The sequence below is a fragment of the Argentina silus genome (genome assembly GCF_951799395.1).
Source record: "Argentina silus genome assembly, chromosome: 17".
Classification (NCBI taxonomy): Eukaryota; Metazoa; Chordata; class Actinopteri; order Argentiniformes; family Argentinidae; genus Argentina; species Argentina silus.
In genome coordinates, this window is record NC_139671.1 from 10,958,156 (window position 1) to 10,978,149 (window position 19,994).

The 19,994-nt window shown below is 44.3% G+C and overlaps 1 protein-coding gene across 3 annotated transcripts in view; it reads right to left on the reverse strand.

Moving 5' to 3' along the window:
* Positions 1–316: 316 nt before the first annotated feature.
* Positions 317–19,994, reverse strand: part of map3k5 (mitogen-activated protein kinase kinase kinase 5) — a 33,789-nt gene continuing 14,111 nt past the window's right edge. Inside the window, exons 5-31 of one of the 3 annotated variants that reach the window (XM_083688499.1) lie at positions 18,991–19,159; positions 18,322–18,428; positions 16,222–16,392; positions 15,547–15,659; positions 14,557–14,716; positions 14,203–14,356; positions 13,880–13,987; positions 13,600–13,655; positions 12,913–13,008; positions 12,315–12,396; positions 11,061–11,194; positions 9,910–10,037; positions 9,565–9,701; positions 8,972–9,077; positions 8,032–8,189; positions 6,335–6,512; positions 6,169–6,186; positions 5,660–5,837; positions 5,337–5,505; positions 4,939–5,124; positions 4,059–4,164; positions 3,203–3,446; positions 2,968–3,080; positions 2,250–2,362; positions 1,863–1,939; positions 1,633–1,735; positions 317–1,393 (exon numbers count right to left, since the gene is read on the reverse strand). In XM_083688499.1, coding sequence (XP_083544625.1) covers positions 1,675–1,735; positions 1,863–1,939; positions 2,250–2,362; positions 2,968–3,080; positions 3,203–3,446; positions 4,059–4,164; positions 4,939–5,124; positions 5,337–5,505; positions 5,660–5,837; positions 6,169–6,186; positions 6,335–6,512; positions 8,032–8,189; positions 8,972–9,077; positions 9,565–9,701; positions 9,910–10,037; positions 11,061–11,194; positions 12,315–12,396; positions 12,913–13,008; positions 13,600–13,655; positions 13,880–13,987; positions 14,203–14,356; positions 14,557–14,716; positions 15,547–15,659; positions 16,222–16,392; positions 18,322–18,428; positions 18,991–19,159 — 3,322 coding nt within the window. In that variant the 3' untranslated portion in view covers positions 317–1,393; positions 1,633–1,674. Of the gene's footprint in view, positions 1,736–1,862; positions 1,940–2,249; positions 2,363–2,967; positions 3,081–3,202; positions 3,447–4,058; positions 4,165–4,938; positions 5,125–5,336; positions 5,506–5,659; positions 5,838–6,168; positions 6,187–6,334; positions 6,513–8,031; positions 8,190–8,971; positions 9,078–9,564; positions 9,702–9,909; positions 10,038–11,060; positions 11,195–12,314; positions 12,397–12,912; positions 13,009–13,599; positions 13,656–13,879; positions 13,988–14,202; positions 14,357–14,556; positions 14,717–15,546; positions 15,660–16,221; positions 16,393–18,321; positions 18,429–18,990; positions 19,160–19,994 lie in introns of all 3 variants that reach the window. The other 2 variants (XM_083688500.1, XM_083688498.1) reach the window with 2 other exon arrangements.

The following is a 19,994-nucleotide window of genomic DNA, read 5'->3' on the forward strand; positions in this document are numbered from 1 at the left end:
AGCTCCAGCAACGAAGGAAAATGAAGTATTGACGTCACGGGTGATGCAGAGGCTAAATGTCGGGTCTTCCGCAATTTGCAAGTCCCAATTATATAGGACTGTCCACATCACTACAAGATTAGATAACACAAAATGCATTTTTTTGGCCAAATAATTGTGATTCTTCTTAGATAGCATTGCGTAGGCCTACACCTGTCCAAACTGATGATGAAACGTTCAGGCTATTTGCTACTAGTTATGTAACCTATATGTAGGCTATTACTATCACCTTATTTGTGTTTGATTGTGAAATAGAATATCAATGCAAATGTTTAAGTTTACACTTTATTTCACAGTTTAAGAGGACATTTTTGTGTTACACATTAATAGGATAGGCTAGCACAATTAAAGTCATCAATCTATCATGAACAGACATATGAAACAAAATGAACATACACCTAATTTGTGTAGGCCTATATCTAACATAGAAAAACTTTAAATACAAAAAAAAGTAGAGGTTGGTGATAACAACAATATGAAAATTTGTTTTCAGTTATGATTTCATTCAAACATATACATAATTCAAAGCATTTGCATTTCAAATATCATATTTACAAATAAAAGCAGGCTAAAACATCATAATGTTGCCCATATACAAGAAAAATACATTTTCCATAGAGTAAAATATGTCCTTTGTTGTCATACTGAAAACACTAACTGGACTATTCCTATCAAATATTATACAAAATGTGACATGTGGAAGAGTGAAGTTTTGCTCTAATTTTGTTCCATTGACAGTATCAATATCTATAAATTAGCCTATGTGCACATTTTTTACATTTTAAGGTATGTGTTTGTAAATTATTTCTCTGAAAATAGTCCTTTACAGTTAAATTTGCATTTTATTTACACACAACAATTGCTAACAACAATGCCTAAAGAAGGTCAATGATGTTAGAAAAGCTGACAAAATAAAATGAAGCGATGATGACATTTCAAGCCTTGGCGCACAATTAAACAAAAAGGTACAACAACAAAAAATCAGGCATGCAGTGAGGCCTTGAGAGTAAGTTTATCCATACAAATACATTTAAATAAAGTAGTGATGATGATAAAATACGAATAACAAAAAATTTATTATCAGGACATGAAAAAAAACATTTCTAAAATGCAGCTCAACAAAAAAATCTATTAAACATTGTCTTTTTTCTCTCAGGTTTGTATTAGAAAATGGTCAGTCTCAGGTCTTGTAAACAAAAGATAGTAAGGACTATGTTTTACAACCGAACAACATTCAATAGCACTCAACAAGTTAAATGATCTCTCAGGTATTTACAATAGGGTATTCACGGTCTTCTGTTTCCTTTGTGGATTCCTACATACTATGAAGGACCAGCTTCCATGTATACCATGTCTGTTGAACATTACCAAATCAGTGGTACTGATCTACTGTACTTATACATGAAAAGTAACCACATTTGAAAATAGTTATCATTTCCCAAAACATGTTCAGGACCCAACAAGGTCTACACCTCACATTTCAAAGCTAGGTATGTACTGTACATGATGACATACTGGTACTATCCCCGATCAGGAGTCTTGCTCTAATAAATACTGAGATTAAAGTGCAGTGGTGAGAGGAGAATACTGAACTTGGTCAAGGCCCTGTAGCAGTAGCTCACTTCACATGGGGCCTCATGCAGGCTTTTGTCTGTAGTCTGTGATGGACTTCCATAGCTTACATAGGATCCCACCTCTGAAAGGGAAGGAAACACAAGAAAAGGTAGACAAACTGTTACTACAAAGCACAATGTATAAAAGTATTGCGGTCAGATAGTTGGGTCTACAAAGCTGGGAACTTAACGAAGGAGAGAATACGTTACCTTAATCTCAAACTCTTCAGGTCCTCTCTCGTCACATAGTGGAGAATGTCATCCAACATGTAATCCTCTGCCAAAATCTAGAAGATGGAAATATGCATGCTTTTATCCTGCATTTGAAATAAGCTCAATTTGATAAGATGCTTCAAGTAGCCAATAGGTGGTGCTGTGTCTGTTACTAAGGCTGTCAATAATTCAAATATCGTTTGCATTACCACAAAGGCTACAGTTGTCTGGTCCACTATACTCTCCAGTTGCAGCCATTGTGTTGAACAGCTTTCCAACAATGAACACTGTTAACTGTCGTCTAGCATGTATAAGACAAGAGGATTAAGTGGGTGTGTGTTTGTTAGCGTAGCCTACAGGTCAGAGACTGCATCATTGACCTACCCTATTAGTGGAGTCTTCGTCAGCTCCGTGGAGTCTCAGCCACTTGACAAGCTCTGGGTCACCATGGATACCTGTGGACTGGCTCGTCTCGCTCACTGATGGTGTGGGTATGTCTGTGGATACATAGTCGGATAAACCAACAAGTTATACTAGACGCTTACGCTTATTATAACGCCGCATTGTCTATTGTCTTATATATGTGTCACACAAATATGTTCTTATCTGAAAAACGGACTGTTCCAGCTGCTGCGGTCAGGCAAACGCCTTCGCTGTCATGCAGCAAGAACAGAGAGACTAAGACTAAGAGTTTCTTCCCCCATGCCATCAGGATCATCAACGATGACCCCACCAGTGCCCCCCTCAAGTCACTCACACACTCATTGACATCATAACACATATGCACACACATAATCATCCATTGCAGACTCATCCTCCACTGTAATTATCTGTACTGTCAACCTGTCACTGCCATTGTATATTGTCATTCCATTGCGTACATTGCTTCACCGCTGTTTATATTGTTTATACTGTTCATACTGTTTATATTTTTTAGTACTTCTATTTTATTTTATTTTATTCTATTTGAAAACTTATTGTTGCACTACTCTGTGGCACTGTCACTTTTGCATTTCACTGTATACTTGTATGCACGTGACAAATAAAGAATCTTGAATCTTGAATCTTGATCTTATCTGAAAGTGTGTGGTCAGGGACTCACCTATGGGCTCAGGGCGGATCCTCAGTAGTTTGATTTCCTGTTCCCTCTCACCTAGGACCTGCTGTAGGATGGCCTGGTACTCTCTCTCCCTCTCCAGCAGCTGCTCCAGCAGCCTGGGGGACCACGACGACGACACAACACAGGGTCAGGCCAGGAGGTTACACACATTGGACATGGCTACTTCAGACGCAGTTCTAAAATCTATCTGTCATGGTTACGGGCATGCAAGACCCACCTGTTGGTTTCCAGTTTCATCCTGCCGAGCTCCATACTGACGGAGCGCTGGGCATTATGGGACTCGTGTGAGACGGTGGAACTGAGCGTGCTCACTCCAGATGTGGCCACCGTGTCATCGTGGGCAGCGATGGGTGGGGCCCTGCTCTGGTGGCCGGAGTTCCCTTCAGGCTCTGCGTCATCGTCAACATCGTCCTGGTCAGCGGGGTCACTCTCCGAGGCCAAACTGAAGTGTGGTCTCAGCTCTGGACACAGACACGACGTGATATATCACTACACTGTTACAGTGTAGTAACAATACAGTAGCAGCAGTAACATGACAACACAATTCATAATGCAACAGCAATACAAGGAATTGTAACAGAAGGAAGGGTCAGATACGTCTAGTAGATAACTAATACTGCACTGAGAGCCAAGTTTAAATGAAATTCAAATCTGGCTCCCAGTGCTGCATTAGTTCTGGGTGTATGATGTATCTGACCCAGAGCCTTGATATAGCCATTCCTTACATTAGCATCAGTATTTGAGAACAATGACGTTTCCTTTCACACATATATATATATATATATATATATATATATATATATATACATATACATATATATAGATAGATATATGCATTGATTATCAGTGATTTCTTAGGCCTAGAAAATACATTAATTTCATGACTCAAATATAAACATGTTCATATAGAATTTGTCATATATCCAATCTGTTATGATAAGATGCAGTAGTGTCTTTGTGCAAAGTCACACTCCTATGTTTAGCAGGCCACCAGTGCCCAGGGGGGCATAATAACTCATTTAATACTGGACGGCTGGAGACACTGTTGACGGGCTGCAGGCGCCAGCCATTACCTGGCACCAGGATGGTGATGGCAGTCTGCACTGCTTTGCGGATGATATTGTCCAGGGCGAACATCCAGTGGGGCTTGATGTTGTGGTTTCGCAGCACTTTGTTTACCTGGAGACGCAGTGGTCACACACACACACACACACACACACACACACACACACACACACACACACACACACACACACATTAATAATCACACAGCCATGTGGTCATAGTCATAGAAAGGGAAACAGTCTTGACCTCAGAGGGTGTCTGTTTACGCTGCCTGTGGTGGTTGCTCAGCAAGTAGAGATACCACCCCCCCTCTCCCCCCCATGGAAACATTCTTTCCCAGGAAAAACAGAGAAATTCTACCAATATCCATGCACTGTGGAAATTTCATGCAAGAAAAACAAGTTTGTCGAGAGCATTGATAGTGATCTGCTGCAGACACAGTAACCTGTTTGTGCAATGGGATTGGATTTGGTTTCATATGGGTGACCACTAGGAGGCATCAGAGCTCACTATTGGCAAAGACAGTTATGTAATACCTCTCGCATAACAACAAGATGCTAGTGTCTTTTCATTTGCATAATTGTATTTGCGAGGCAGAGAGCCTCTTTACATGCTGTGCAATTAAGCTGATGGACTTCCCTTTTATTACCTTTCTTAAAGGTCAGAAGTATTTCACACTTGATTGTCTGATCATTTGTTTATTCAAACGATGGCAGCCTGCCAACATACTTCAGTTGTGAACAGCTTATGTAAAAACCCCTTGAATAATACTCAAGCCTCAAGAGCCTTTGGTTCACACAAACCATAGATAGATAGAAAATGGAATTTCACAAATGATCATAGACATTATAAAGAGACACCATCAAACAGGTGACAAACGGCACTCACCGCGTCCTGGAAGCCGAACAACACCACCTGTAGCTGGCTGATGGCCGTGCTGTCAAAGTCCAGCTCCAGTTTGAGCTGGGAGAGGGTGCCTGCGATGATCTTCCTGTCTGCCATACGCACAAAGTCCCCCAGACTGACCACCAGGGTGGAGACGTGCTGATGTCTCAGTCTGCTGTCCTCCGAACCCTACATGAATCAGGGAGAGGAGGATGGAAGGAAGGGTGGATGAGAAGTGGGAAGGGAGGAGGTGAAGAGAAGGAAGGTCAATATTAGTGGTGCATAATGCCAGGTCTTCCTTAAAAAAATTACCTTCATATCTCTGGACTCTGGATAAATAAAACCAGTCTGAGACATCCCCTCATTCTGTCCAGCCCTGTACTTGACTGATGGTAACTGACCTGTTTTAGAGCCTCCATGAGGTTAGCTACCACCTTGTCCCTGTCCTCTGTGAGGATGCGGTGCAGAGTGGCCCTCCTCTCACTGTCCTTCCTCAGCATGAAGAACCCCGAGTCCTTCTCATCAGGAGACGGAGGGGCGCTGTGGTCCTCAAAGTTCTCCACAGGGATACTGTGGTAGGGAACAGGCTGGTACTGTTAGACCTCCCAGAGCATTGTATCCTCGTTTACGGTATATCAGACCGCTGCTTTCATCAGATTCATTTAGAAGGTAGAGGTATCGTACGGTATGTTGTGGTTCTATGTTGGGGAACGTGGTATGTTACCTGAGGAACAGGGACCTGGTTCCTTTGACGTCCCGCTCGCTGTAACACTTGGTGCTGGGCTTGAAGATGAAGGGGTTGGTGTTGAGGTCGTTGTCAGGGGAGACGGAGCCGTACTCACTGCTGCTGCTGGTGTCCTCCACCACCACGGGCACTGGCAGAGAGATGCTGCGCAGATACTCTGGAGAGCACAGTGATTGCAGGAGGGAACAGTTACACAGAGCATAATGTACTGTACCCTGTCGTGGGGATATAACAGGGATTAAACATGGTCTGTAATGCTCCTCTCGAGGTGATCATCTCTGGGGCAGGGTACACACACACACACACACACACACACACACACACACACACACACATGCACACATGCATGCATCTTCACGCACACACGCATGCATGTAAGCGCGCACATGCACAGACACATGCACACACACACTTGATGTCCACAATTAGCTTAGTCTAATGACGTTGGTATGGCAAACTCAAACTCAGTGAATTCTAGACGAACTCACCTGATCCTGGTGTCAGAGCTAAGAAAAACAGAGAGACAAATTTAATGAATTGTGCAAAACAGCATAAAACAAAACAAACAGAGCAATTAAGTAGCATACTGTTTCTTAAAATAAAGAAGCTACTGTCTATTCAGATGGCAATGATAATGGTGAAGCTCGAGCCTACCTGTGAAGCTGCTCTTGCCCCTTTTCTTGCGACTGGTGACAGTGAGGAACTCGTCAGTGAGCAGGTCCAGAGCAGTGGCTCTGCGGTCTGGGTTAGGCTCAAAGCAGCGCAGGATAAAGGCCTTGGCCTCCAGGGACATGGACTCTGGGATCTCTGGGTGGATCTTAAACATGCCCACCTGTAGAAAAGGCCAGTATGAAATGAGTAAGCTGTGGTAAATGCGTATACAATACACCCATTATCTCTAGAAGAATGGAGTTGGAGAAAGGTCATGTAGGGCCACGGGTGTCAAAGAGGCTAGTCACTTTTCAGTTGAGAGGGGTGACAGTCGTACTTTAAGACATTGACACCGTACAGATATTGATACTGTACATCACAGTTGCTCTGCGACACTGTAACTATTCAAGCAGGCTTGTGCCTCCTCCAAAAGGACATCAAGACGACAATGAAGGGCAAATGCGGCGACTCAGGGAACAAGGCTCGTTTGACGATTGGACTTCTAGAAATTTCTGGCATTGGCGCCTAGGAATGTTGATTTAAGATTAGGAATGATGCCCCTCCCGGAAGCATTCCAATGGGGATGGGAAGAGCAGCCAAGTTTATGTGAGGTCATTTTGAATATCAGTATATGCAGTGTATACCCCAACTGAACACATGAGGAACTACCATATATAAGTGTGCTCACTGTGCATGTAAGCCTTTGTATTGGAAGTCATAGTAAAGTCATTGACCAAAGATGAAATTGTACTTCCTTGAGCTACAATAAACTGAAGCAAAATGTGTAGATACTGTATGTAGCCTAATGCAGGATTGTGTGTGTGTGTGTATGCTTGAACATGAATGGTTTTCAATCACTGGGTAATGCACAGCATTAGCATGTGTGAATACAAAGCAGTTTTGCTTTAATTTAATTAAAAGGCATGGAAATTTCCATGGGTCTGGGCCACATCTACACAAACACCATGACGACGCCCCGTAGAACAGACCACCCTGTTGGATCTTTACCGTTTTTAATGGACTACACATGTCTAAAGTTTAAACACAGCCTATGTGATATTATGACTGAAGGAAACACTTGAAATTTCCACTTAAGAGGAACACAAGTGGAAAACGCAAGAAAACCATTTGAGGAGGCCTCATCAGTGGATCAGTGTTTTCAAAACACACATGTAAAGTACTGTGTACACACACTACACACACTACACAGACACACAATTGTTCACGTCTGGTTTATCAAAGGTTAATTGTATGTAATCATTTTACAACAAATGAGACTGAAGTGGTTTCAGAGCTCGGTTTTGGTTGTAAAAAACATATAACTCAATGGAAAAATAGCCTCATGGGGGTGTCACTGGGGACCCAAACCCATACTGTATATCTAGAGGGTTTTTCATTACATCACGATTTGTAGGCCAGTGTTTGTGTTCAAACAGAGTTCCCACAGCATGTAGTGTTTGGGATACTACACGCCTGCAGGGGTGTAAAGACAGCTGTCCTGACTTATGATCTTCCTACTAAGAAAAAGGTCAACACAACCATAAATATCTATGAATAATTGATAAATCAGAGCCAAGTTATGATAGCATGACTAGGAAGTGTTTAGCCAGACAAAGTCACATTCATCAAATGAGAAGTGAACTGAGGTGAATGAGATAAACGTGTGAGCGTTCAAGCCTTGTTGCCCTTTGACCTCTAACCTTGAACATGGCTGCCTGTGGTTCCCCCAGCTCATAGAAGGGAGGTTTCCCAGTGGCCATCTCAATGATGGTGCAGCCAAGAGACCAGATGTCCGCAGGCTTGCCGTAGCCTCTAGGGCCTTTGTCTATAATCTCAGGGGCCATGTACTGTAGTGTCCCTGAAAAACAACAAAAACACCAGAGATATTGACAACCAATTATACCATAGCTACTAGTAACAAATTTCATTTGTTGCATTGACGATACATACTACGTAAGGCTGATCAGTTTAACAAATGGCCAGCTTTTCAGAGGTTTACCCTGGCTCTGGGCTGGATGCCATTGCAAGTGAAATGTTGCCAACGTTTTTTTCAATAACATTACGTAAAAAAGATAGGAAGTACCTAGTGACCCTGGCATGGGATGGATGTCTTTTGCTCTAATTATAGACTACTGTAGGTTGAGCGTTAAAAGGTAGGCTGAGTGCTGTGCTGCTGGCACTGGAAGATACACATTGGTTTCAAACAGGAGAAGCAGACTGTAGACTGAAACGGCTCCGGTGCTCAGGAGGAGTGGTTATGTGCACCAATCAGCAATCAGGCAATGTGAACAAGGAGGTCAATCTGTGCTACAGTATAATTGGCTGACAATGTCAACACTGGCATAACCCAAGTCTCCCTGACCTGACCATAAACTAGCAGCACCAGACACAGCACTCTGAATATCAACGGCAGGCTATTCTAAGATATATCATTTACAGGTTGAGTTGAGATGAGATGAGTTGAGATGTATCCTTTTGAGTCTAGTATTTGAGTCTAGTCATTTTAAGTTATTGTAAAAAGTTGATGAGATCACCGGGTGGTTGAAGCCCATTTTGAAACATCCTGCTCTTTCAAGACTTTTTACAATGCAGAGAGGGGAAGCTTGACGACAATAAACAAAGTCAGACACAGTCACATACCAGTGAAGGTCTCAGTACAAGGGTTGATCCCAGCCAGCCTTTTGGAGGTGCCAAAGTCCGATATCTTTAAGACTCCGCTGTATGTGTTAATTAGGACATTATCACCCTGTCAGTAAAAAGAAGAAGGAGACCATGAGAACAGGGAATGAAAAATATGGTAATCTGAAGTATTTCCTAGAAAGCGATCGGCAACAGGTGTTCATAGCGGATTTACATCCCCCTCTGTGAGAGGCTTCCAAACCAAAACAAGATGATTAACATTTACATGAATGGCTGCTGATGTCATTTATGTAACGCTATTGTTAAATGAGGCAGAATTTAGTGCCCTGTCGTGGGTGTATGAGGAACAGTTTACTGACCTAAATGACTTCCACTCAGTTGTCAGTGTGTTTTATTATGACTGAAGTCTGTCAGCGGAGCCCTCTTGCATAATGACAAGAGGAAGTCATCATTCTAGAGCCAAGCGGTTCATACCAATCTAATCATAAATATCATAATACAGTACCATTTTCATGTGGCCTCTCTATTGGCCAGGAACATATGTATGACAGCCAAAGGCAACCAAAGAGCTGGTGTAGAGGTAATGGTTTCACCTTGATGTCCCTGTGTGCGATCTGGTTGTCATGTAGGTATTTCAGTCCCTCCAGGATCTGTCTGGTGTAGAAACCGATGGTTTGCTCATTGTTCTTCAGAGGTCCCCATTTAGACCTCAGCAGAGCAGAGAGGCTTCCTGGAAACCACAGGACAAAGGACAACAAACATCAACACAGTTTATTTAGCATATTAGTATATTGTCTCCAAGCCAGCATATTGTTCTGTATAGACAAAATAGATACTTTCAATATCTAATAATATGGTTTCTGGGTTTGAGCCACAGGGCTTGTTGGTTGGGCATTGACTGGGTGGTAGTTTACCAATAGGCAATCATTGTCTCTTACCTCCAGGAACCTGTTCCATGAATATCTTAATGAATCCATTCTCGCTGATGGAGCCCAGGTACTGCACAATGTTCTTGTGCTTCAGGTGTTTGTGAAGAGCAATCTCCTCATGGAGGGGCTGGGAGTACCTGTGGCAGAGAGGAGACCTCCGCTGTTACCTCAGCACATAGAAGGAACAGGGTGCGCTGTTCTCACACACACAAAAGACCAGTGCCGCTCCATGAGACTGAAGCCTTGGCGTGGCTCAGCTGTGAGATGTGACCATGGATGTGACAGTTACTCAGACATGGTGACAAACGAGAGAGGACAAGGACACGCACCAGATGGCTACGAATGAGATGTCGCTCAAGTCTTCACAACAAAAACAACAACAACAAAAAAAACATCATGTACACCGCTCCACATGTAACAGACTAAATAACAGCTTTGTCTCCCTAAATTGCAGGGTTCACTAGCTAATGGCCATTCTCGTGAATCAGACACTTAGTGTTTTTCTGCGAGGAAGCTTCAGACTCGCTCCTAAGTTATTCATAATACGTCTCAACACCTTAACTTAGCACATGAGAGGCCGTAATGACTTGTGATGTGATTAGCGGAACAATGCATGACGCTGGAATCATCTCGGCTCTGAAGGAGTCCCATAATTAGAGGCGAGTAGGTGGAACAATGAGCTGACAAGTATTCCGAGCAGAGATGATGGTGGAGGCACAAGGCAATGTGGTATTCTGGTAGTTGCTAAGCGACCCTTTCCCCCCACTTCTCTTCATTGCCCAGCGACTCCATCAGGTAGACGCAGCAGCACAACCCTTTCCAGAGCGATGGAAAGGACGCACCACAGAACTGCACAGTGGTCGCTCACCTCTTATACTTTTCATCTGCCAATCAAATTCTCACTCTCAGGAAACCAATTTGTTAATGAGAGCTCTGAAATAACACTCACAAGAGGCATTCGTATAACAGCACAGAGATCCTTGCAATGTGTGAGGGGAAAAGAACTGTGTTATGTATGTGTGTGTTATAAATGCCAAACACAGTCTAGTGTATTGCTTTTGTTCTACTGATGGAGGAACTTGTAGGCGGTTAGGATTTGTCCTTGGGCCTTTTTCGAGCAAACACAATGTAAAAGGCCAGGAAAGTTTTTTTTCCCTCACCTGCTGTCTCTCTCTGGTATTTCCTTGATGGCCAGCCGCACCTGGTTGCTAAGGTCCCGTCCTGCGTACACCACTCCGAATGTGCCTTTTCCCAGAACCACCCTATCCCCGTGCTCATCATACTCATAGTCGTACTGCAGAGCCAACCGAAGGAGGAATGAAAAGATACAAGTTAAGATACGGTTATGGTTAAGGTACAACAGATATATAAGTAGGTTCAACCCAGGACAGTTCAGCTGCAGTGGGAGAATTGGAGCTGGGTACTAAAAACTAGAGGTTAAAATGTAACCCAGGTTCCCTGAAGGACATGATGACTCCAACACTCCTCACTATGGAACATGCACTGTGTGTCAAGTATGGACAAAACGCACATCCTTTAGTGGGGTGCAGGGCCAAAAAAAGTCTTTTTTATAGAATTAATCAAATCACTCAAATGCAGCACCATGCACCTTTATGGAACAAACAACATTTCGATTGTCATAGACCTGACGAAGATCCTTCAGATCAAAATGTCGCTTGTTCCATAAAGGTACGTGGTGGAGGATTTCAGTGTGCGGGCTCTATTCATTCTACACGCAATATGTGTACCTATTTGCTGAACACACCTATACAATCATGCCTAGCGGTGCTTGATAAAATAGGCATGCTTGGTCCTAGGTCCTATTTATAGAACGGGCGGTAGGCGGGGCTATCTGCCTGCAAGTGACACCTGCATGTACCAGGCATGAATGTGTAGGGTTCTTCAGCGAATAGGTACACACAGTGAGTGTCCTATAGGGAAGACTCAAACCGAGTCGACTGAAAGAGAAGGATACTGAGGACAAAGTGAGCTTTACAAGGTGTGGCGTAGATCAAACAGTTTCAGAAACCCGTTGGATATGTGATCTGTGCTTGACAGGAAGAGGGTGCGTCATTGTTTAGGGTAATAATTCACAGGCTACTATTCTTCTTTTTTTCCCATTGCATCATGGGGAGAACAGGTGGGTACAGGAGCAGGTGCTTTTCCCATTGTCTGTTTTGCAATCACAAAATGTCTCCCTCTCAGGCACTTTAGGACAATCACATTTACATAAAACTATATCAAATGTGTTACCTTGCAGTAAACAGTACACTTTTGGGAGCAGAAACCAGTGTGAAGACATATTTCATGTTTTTTTCTACATTTTATCAGGTAAATCTTATTGGAAAGACCATTGTAAAAGAGTAATGTGAGTAGAGCTTGGAGAAGATCCCTCTGTCTCTCTCCTCCCTCACCTCTAAGGCATCAGTGTCACAATCCCCCTCCTCCGGACCTCTCCAGGCCTCCTCGGCAATGCTGTTGACCAGATCACAGAACCTGCAGAGCCAAGCAGAGACACATAAGCACTATGCTACATGCATGTTTACATACAGTACAGCACCTCACCACCCACACGCACACAGTAATAACCTTCACCACACTTACGCCACAGCCCACACAAACACACACATACACACAGCCCACACACACTCACACACACACACACACACACACACACACACACACACACACACACACACACACACACACACACACACACACACACACACACACACACACACACACACACACACACATACACATACACATACACATACACATACACATACACACACACACATACACATACACACACACATACACACACACACACACACACAAATAGAACTGGATGTGCTTTGGCACGTGAGAGTCACAAGTCTCAACAGTCACACTGTTAGAGTAGCTAGCTCTGAGGGAGCTCACATGAAAACATGGAATGTTGCCTGAATTCCCTGCAGAACATTGCTTCTGAGTGAGATGGAGAGATTGAGGCATAGTGACAAGACAGACCTTTTGCAGTGCATCTCCGTGCAGAAGTAGATCTGGAAGTCCTCTGAGTTGTGCAACACGTAGAGGAAGGCACTGCGCTCGTCAAACTTGGAGATACTGAGGAAGAGGAGTTAACGGTTAGAGAGGGGAAGGCCGTCGGGCGTCCCTCGCGAATTCTAAAGGACAATGACATCGTTGCATCAGTATCTAAAACTGATGGATACAGCCACTTAACCCTGAAAGAATGAGCATAACTCCAGCAACCATTCCCCTACACGCATGCACGCACACATGCACGCACACAGGCACGCACACAGGCACACACACAGGCACACAAAACCAAGGCCTGAGCCGAGCAGAGAAAGAGGGCCTGTGTTCAGCCCACGATGGCATGTAGCTGCTGCTAGGGCTGCTGAAGCTGCCATTGTCTCCTACCCACTGGAGGATGAGTGGGCTCCAAGAAAGACACGTTCCCTAGCAACATCTCAGAGAGGCCCTCTGGTGTGAGATCAGTCTGCCACTGAATTCCTCTGGGACGGGTGGGGTGAGGTGGTGGGTGGGGTGGGGTGTGTGTGTGTGTGTGTTTAATAGAGCTTTGTACCAGGCAATAACATCATAATTTATTCTGGTTGAGGAGGGTTTCAAAAAGGAGGGTGTAGTGACTATTGCCAGTGTTTAGTAGATCATGATATGTGTGAGATCACTGACCTGACACCCCGCACTGAGGTGGCGCTGAAGTTCCACTCATGGATCCCCTTGTGCTGCTTGACAGATCAGAGCAGAAGACATATGACCATGACTGATACCTCAACACCAACACTGATGACTTAACAGAGCTTGTCAGTGCAGACAGACAGATAGACAAACTCATCCATGTTGACAGACAGACAGACAGACAGAGAGAGACACACTTTCAATTTGAGGAAATATTCACAGTGAAAGGCATATAAAGCTAAATGTTCTTCCTCTTTTGAGTAACCTACTGTACCTTGTCATCAGGATCCACGTGCCAGATGGAAACAGTGTTCTCCTCAACATCATTGTTTATGGACAAATACGACGGCTGATACACTTTTGTGGGCTCCAATATCAACACCTGGGGAAATGACAATATCCATCAAAACATATAAATAGCAAAACCAAGGAAATAAACTATTTGGAGAATGTGGGGACATGGTTAAAACCATTGTTATGGTTTATGTACAGTCTAATGCATATGTCTAATGCCCAAGGACAAGTCTAAACACTGAAGAATGTCAGGAAGGAAAGGAAGGCAGAGAACAGGGAGAGTTTAGTGGCTGGGGCGCATACCGGGAAGCGGACAGAGGAGACATCTTTCTTGGTGGCCTCCACCAGGAAGTCCATCCAGAAGTCGACCAGTTCCTGTTTTGGGGCTGGCTGCTCCACAGAGGGCTTTTTGAAGTGCTGGTAAATTAGGATGGTTTCTACCAGTGAGCGGAGATACCTGGGGTGCAGTAAATAAAGAAGTCGGCTTTAAAGCAAATACGCCACTAGCCTGCTGACAAACAGGTCTCAACTGAGAAGAATAAGTCAAAGGTGTTGTGTAAATGTTCTGAATATTGTGTAAAATATAATTATAAAAATATTGTTGTTGATTTTAAAATAACAGAGAACAGCACAGGACTGGACTGGGCCCTAGCTCACCAAACAGGGGCCTTGAGTTTGAAGAGCTTCTCGGAGCCGTTGATGACCCTCATGTTGTCACATGCCAGGATGCTAGCGCCCAGGAAGAAGCCAACGTCCCAGTAGCTCTGCAGCTTGTCCAGGCTGCCCTTCTTACCCAGCAGGCTGCTCAGCTTCACTCCTGAGGACAAAACAAGTCTATTGAGTTCCATAGTGTGCCCCATCTTTTTTTTATTTTATTTTTTAAACATTATCAACACATACTTCTTTCCAGTAGGATGGAGTGAGGTGGTAGGAGTCACAGTTGTGTTATTGTTGTCGAGTCATTGAGGCATTTCACCAATTTCAACACTGGTGTAATGAATCTGGATACGTTGAGACATGCAACACGGTTGTGTGTCATTCTGACACTATATGTTGTGAAGCAGATGAAAGCAGAGTGATAAAGGGAGCACAATTGTTTTTGGCCATGTTGAGGGAAGCTGCCACTACATGTCCTGTGGAGCCTTGAGCAGGGGTTAGGGAAGGGGGGCTTAAGGCTGATTCCCAGACTGTCCTATTTCTCACATTCCTGAGCTACCCTGAGCCTCAGATTTCAGGGCAAACAGAGGCAAACAAGGGCAAACAAGGATTGGGAACAGAAAAGCTCACTTGCAAAAACCAAAAAAAGGAAAACATAATTGTTTGTGTAATCTGTCTTTTTCATATTAACCCTGTCACAGCCTATCAGCTTGCTATCTCTCTTTTCTCACCCAGACTTCCTTTTATGGATGTGACTCATAATCAGCCTTTGTTCCCTCCCGTAAATGAGCACTACAGTATCTGTTACCTGAGCACATATTGATCTCACGCTCTCCACAAGGAGGATAACTGTTCTAGGAGAATGAAAATTAGTTACTTCAGAATTAGTCAGCAATAGACGGGATGAGAGCCAGCTGAATGCACAAGGCCAAGTCAGCTCAAGGCCAAACATAGATAACAAGGCAACATAAAGAATGAGTGTATACACACCGACTTTGCGGAGCTCAAAGGAGGCCTCAAACTGGTGTCCCGCTGCCAGGAGTAGAACGGCGTAATTGATCCCAGAGTGTAGTGTCGGCTCGGACTCGAACCCCTTCTTAAACCTGACAGGAGAGAAAAAATCGTCTTACAATCACAATGATCAGAGAGTATGTTTCATTAATACCGTGTGTACCTGTTTGTGGATGATGTGCCCTGGATGAGAGCTTCCTAGCCCTGTCACTTCCTCCCTAGACGTCTGTTACAGCACCAAAACAATTACAGCGGTATGGAGCAAGGCGCACACATAACGTCTTATTGCACAGCCTTGGCTAATGAGCAATCTGTCCCACTGAGGGGATCGGTGTGGATTATATTAGCAGCCTCTAAGATGTTGTCTGAAACAGACGACGACAGCCCGACGGGAGTTATTGAAACGAGATGCCAGATTTAATCTATAAGATATGAGATATACAACCATTTCAGGAAGAAAGCAATTATGCTCATATTACAACTGTGCTGTTATGAATTGGCTTCCGTCACTACCCAGAGCCACTTTGATCAGATGACACTGACTGCGGTTGAGAGGGATCTTCTCTGGGTGTTGAGAGGAGTGAGAGGAGAGAGAGAAAGATAGAGAGAGAGAGAGAGAGAGAGAGAGAGAGAGAGATGGGTAATGACTCTCACCAGTGCGTGCCACTGTCCCTGCTCTCTGTGTCGATGAAGTGGGACTCCAGGAACATGTCCTTGTAGATGCGTCCCACTAGGCAGTAGATGTCTGAGGCCACCTGCTCCTTGGCCTCCACCAGAGGCATCATGATGTCCAGAGCCTTCTGTCGGTCCCCCGGGAGGTTCCTCCTGAGAACATACACACACATGCACACACACATTTACACACACACACACACACACACACACACACACACACGCACACACGCACACACGCACACATGCACACACATGCACACACATGCACACACATGCACACACATGCACACACACACCCGCCCACGCCCATGCAAACGCACACGCAATCACACACAAGAGGAAAACACACGCGGTCAGCGGCAGTCTTCTGCACCATGGGATAAGTAGATAGATACAGTACTGTAACGGTATGGTTGTTATGTAGTGTCTGCCCTTATGAAATCTACTAATCAACAATGTCTAATCTTTAACGAATTGCCTTAAAGGGATAAATACAGTTGTATCATATCTAATCATATCTTTCATGTTGTGTTTTATGTTACTTTGTGAAGAGATGACTACTGGGAGCAGCAGGAGATATGTGACTCATCTGTGGATGGTGTGAGGGAGGAAAGGAGGGAGGGAGGGAGGGAGGGAGGCAGGCAGGGATAGCACACTGAGATTTGGTCAGAGGGTGTCTCTCTTTGATGGGGCTCACTAAGAGAGCATGAATAAACATGAGACAGCCAGGCCTCTGCTCTGGGAGGGGAACGCTCCCACCACTGTGGGACAGTGAGTTTTGGCAGAGAGGAGCCATTTAAAGTCTCTAGATTAAGTTATGGCGAGGCACTGAGTTCAACTGCCTGACCACGGGTTCCTGCCAACTCCTGTGTCAGAGTGTGTGTGAGGAGGGTGAAATGCTATTAGAGAGTAAAGTAATGCTCTTTATGTTCCAACAGTGATTTGTCACATGACCAGTCATTTGCCACCCACTACACAACAATTCTTCTGCTTAACCAAGTGAAAGGCTCAGGGATTCTACAACACTCTTGGATTCTATTCCACACTCTTTCCCAAGGCAGCCCTGGGCACCCCAGTGTCTGGTGGTTGGAAACATTTCGCCGGCATGGGCTACAGTTTAATATGGGTCCTCCTCACCAGAGCATAAAGATCCATGTTTAAATAAAGTGGAGGAACTGGCAACTATTTCCATGGAGTCTATCCAGAGGGAATGGAATGGGGCACCACTCAGGGAGACGACTCAAGCTGCTCTCCCCAGCTCTCCCTCTCTCCCTCTCTCTCTCTCTCTCTCTCTTTCTCCCTCTCTTCACACCAGAATGCTGAAGGGCAACCAGAAGGGGGCTAGGCAGTGAATCAGCCCACTCTCATGCAACAAGGAGGGAGCGTGTGCAGCAGGCTAGGCTTTAAGCCTCCCTGCTGCTGCTGTTTTTGCAGCCAGCTTAACCTAGTTACTCAAACCTCATATTTTTGGACATTTCGAAAAAAGGGGAAGGTTTTACTCAAATCATTTAAGCTTCATAACTTCCACAGGAATGATCTTTTGCGATAGCTGCTCTAAGTCAGCTCTTACAGCTGAGTCATTTCCCACCTCCAGTCCAGCCTCCAGTGAAGAGGCTTGAGGTATTGTAAACAACGGGGTTGCTGTCTATACAGAGAGAGAGAGAGATCCATGGCAACCATCTTAATTTACTCTCCAGTCAGTGTTTCAACAATGATGCAATTACGCAAGGCATGTGCAACATGTTTCTTTATATGTCTCTTATGAGTGTGTGAATGCAATAAAAGGTCTCGTATAGAGTTGTAGGACGCAGGAACAGTCTGGCACCCAGACGAGGTCTTTTTGGAGTCGGTCTCGCCATGAGAGCCACTGGACGTTTACAAGGCAGCACAGACACACAGGCAATGAAAAAGCCTCCTGTATTGAACATATGTGTAGCTGCTGATCAGAACACAGACACACACACATGTTCAGCACATGCATGGTGTGTGTGTGTGTGTGTGTGTGTGTGTGTGTGTGTGTGTGTGTGTGTGTGTGTTATAGACAAGCCAGGTGTGATGGAATCATGCTGGGAATCTTACCGATTCAGTGCAAAGGCATAATGGAACTTCACATGAGGATTGGCCACGGGGTCAAAGGTCGGAAGCTTCTCCAACGTCTCCACCAGCTTCACGATAGATTCATAATCCTGCGTTACACATAACCAGAGAAACACGTCACAGGATTAAAGTTAAACCGAAGGTCAACCCATACACAACCCATACACACACATACATGTATCAATATTTACGTAATGAGTGCTTATGCATACTAAAGTACTTCAGGAACGGAATGTCCCCCTCTTATACAAATCTTTTGTCCGGCATATAGCCTACAGTATTCATCCAAAACATCTTGAATTATTCAGCCAGATCTCCACAACGCTTGTTGTTGTCATCATTTATTCATGCCCAGTGCTGTAGCTGAAGACTGTAGCCTGCAGTGTGGCTAGAGGGAGGACTGAGGGTAGGGGAGTGGGTTCATGGCGATGCAGAGAGAACAGGATTAAGCCCTCCCGGCCGTAGCCTTAAGATGAGCAGAGACTAACAAAGGCTGAGCCAACAACCCTCCGCAGGCAGCCTGAGGGGGTTCTTATGAGAGGAGGTGCCACATGCACGGAGAGGCCCTGAAACATTCATATTGAGGCACTGAACTGAAGCGAACTACAGTATGTTGGTAGCATCTGACAAGCTTCAGGAAGTAAACATTACCTGGATGTCCCGGTAGGACAGAAGCAGATTGATGACGATGTCCGCTGAAAGGCACTCTACGTTGTCTAATCGTTGTTGAATACGCCCCAGCTCTGTGGCCAACTCCATCCCGGTGTATAATTCCCGCGCTTTCCGGATCTCATTGAGAATGGTCTCTCGGAAGTATTGGCTGTGGGAGTGGGAAACAGTAACTCATCTGGACCTGGTTGCTTAAAACCTGTTATTTCTAATCTTTGTTCCTCTTTGTCTGAGCATGCCGAAGCCATTGAAAATCTAAAATTATTTGGGCCTATCTAATCTTCAATGGCAAACCTTTGATGTACCATACTACAGTGTATCTTTTTATCTGTAATCTATTTACAGTCGGTACTCGTGACAGCTGAATGTGGAAATGATGTGCCTGTTCGCTGGCTACACGCTTCAATGTATTTTTCACTGCACTGTTGGGTGACTCTCTTTCAAGAGACGAACCACATTAATACAAAATGCAAATTCTCTCAACCTCTAAAGAATAATTCACTTTTCCTGGAAGATGAGAGGCTGTGATGCTCAATATTGGCAGAGGAGTTGAAAACATTAGGCCATAACTAAGCAATGCAGACATCTTAAAAACAGTGATTCGCTATGCGAGCCAAAGTCTCGCAGATGGACATACCAAATAAAGTCATTACACCATGTAATATAAAAAGAATGATCTAATACAATGTTGGAACTCAAGTTCAAATGAAATGAATCAGAGAACCAGATTAGACTGGCTAAGAACACTGCACAAATGTTTCATTATGCAACAATTTGTTACGGTAATCAAACTTTCACAACGTTTCCCCTTGAAACCACAGGGCCCACACCACGTGGCGCATACACTGTTGTTTCGTAAGCATACAAGTATGCTATATTCTAAAATGACTTAAACCCAACTGTCACTGTATACGGCACTCTGTCATAGTAATGAACACCATTCAACTGGCAACGATACCGTAAGCCTGACATTGCCACCATCTCAT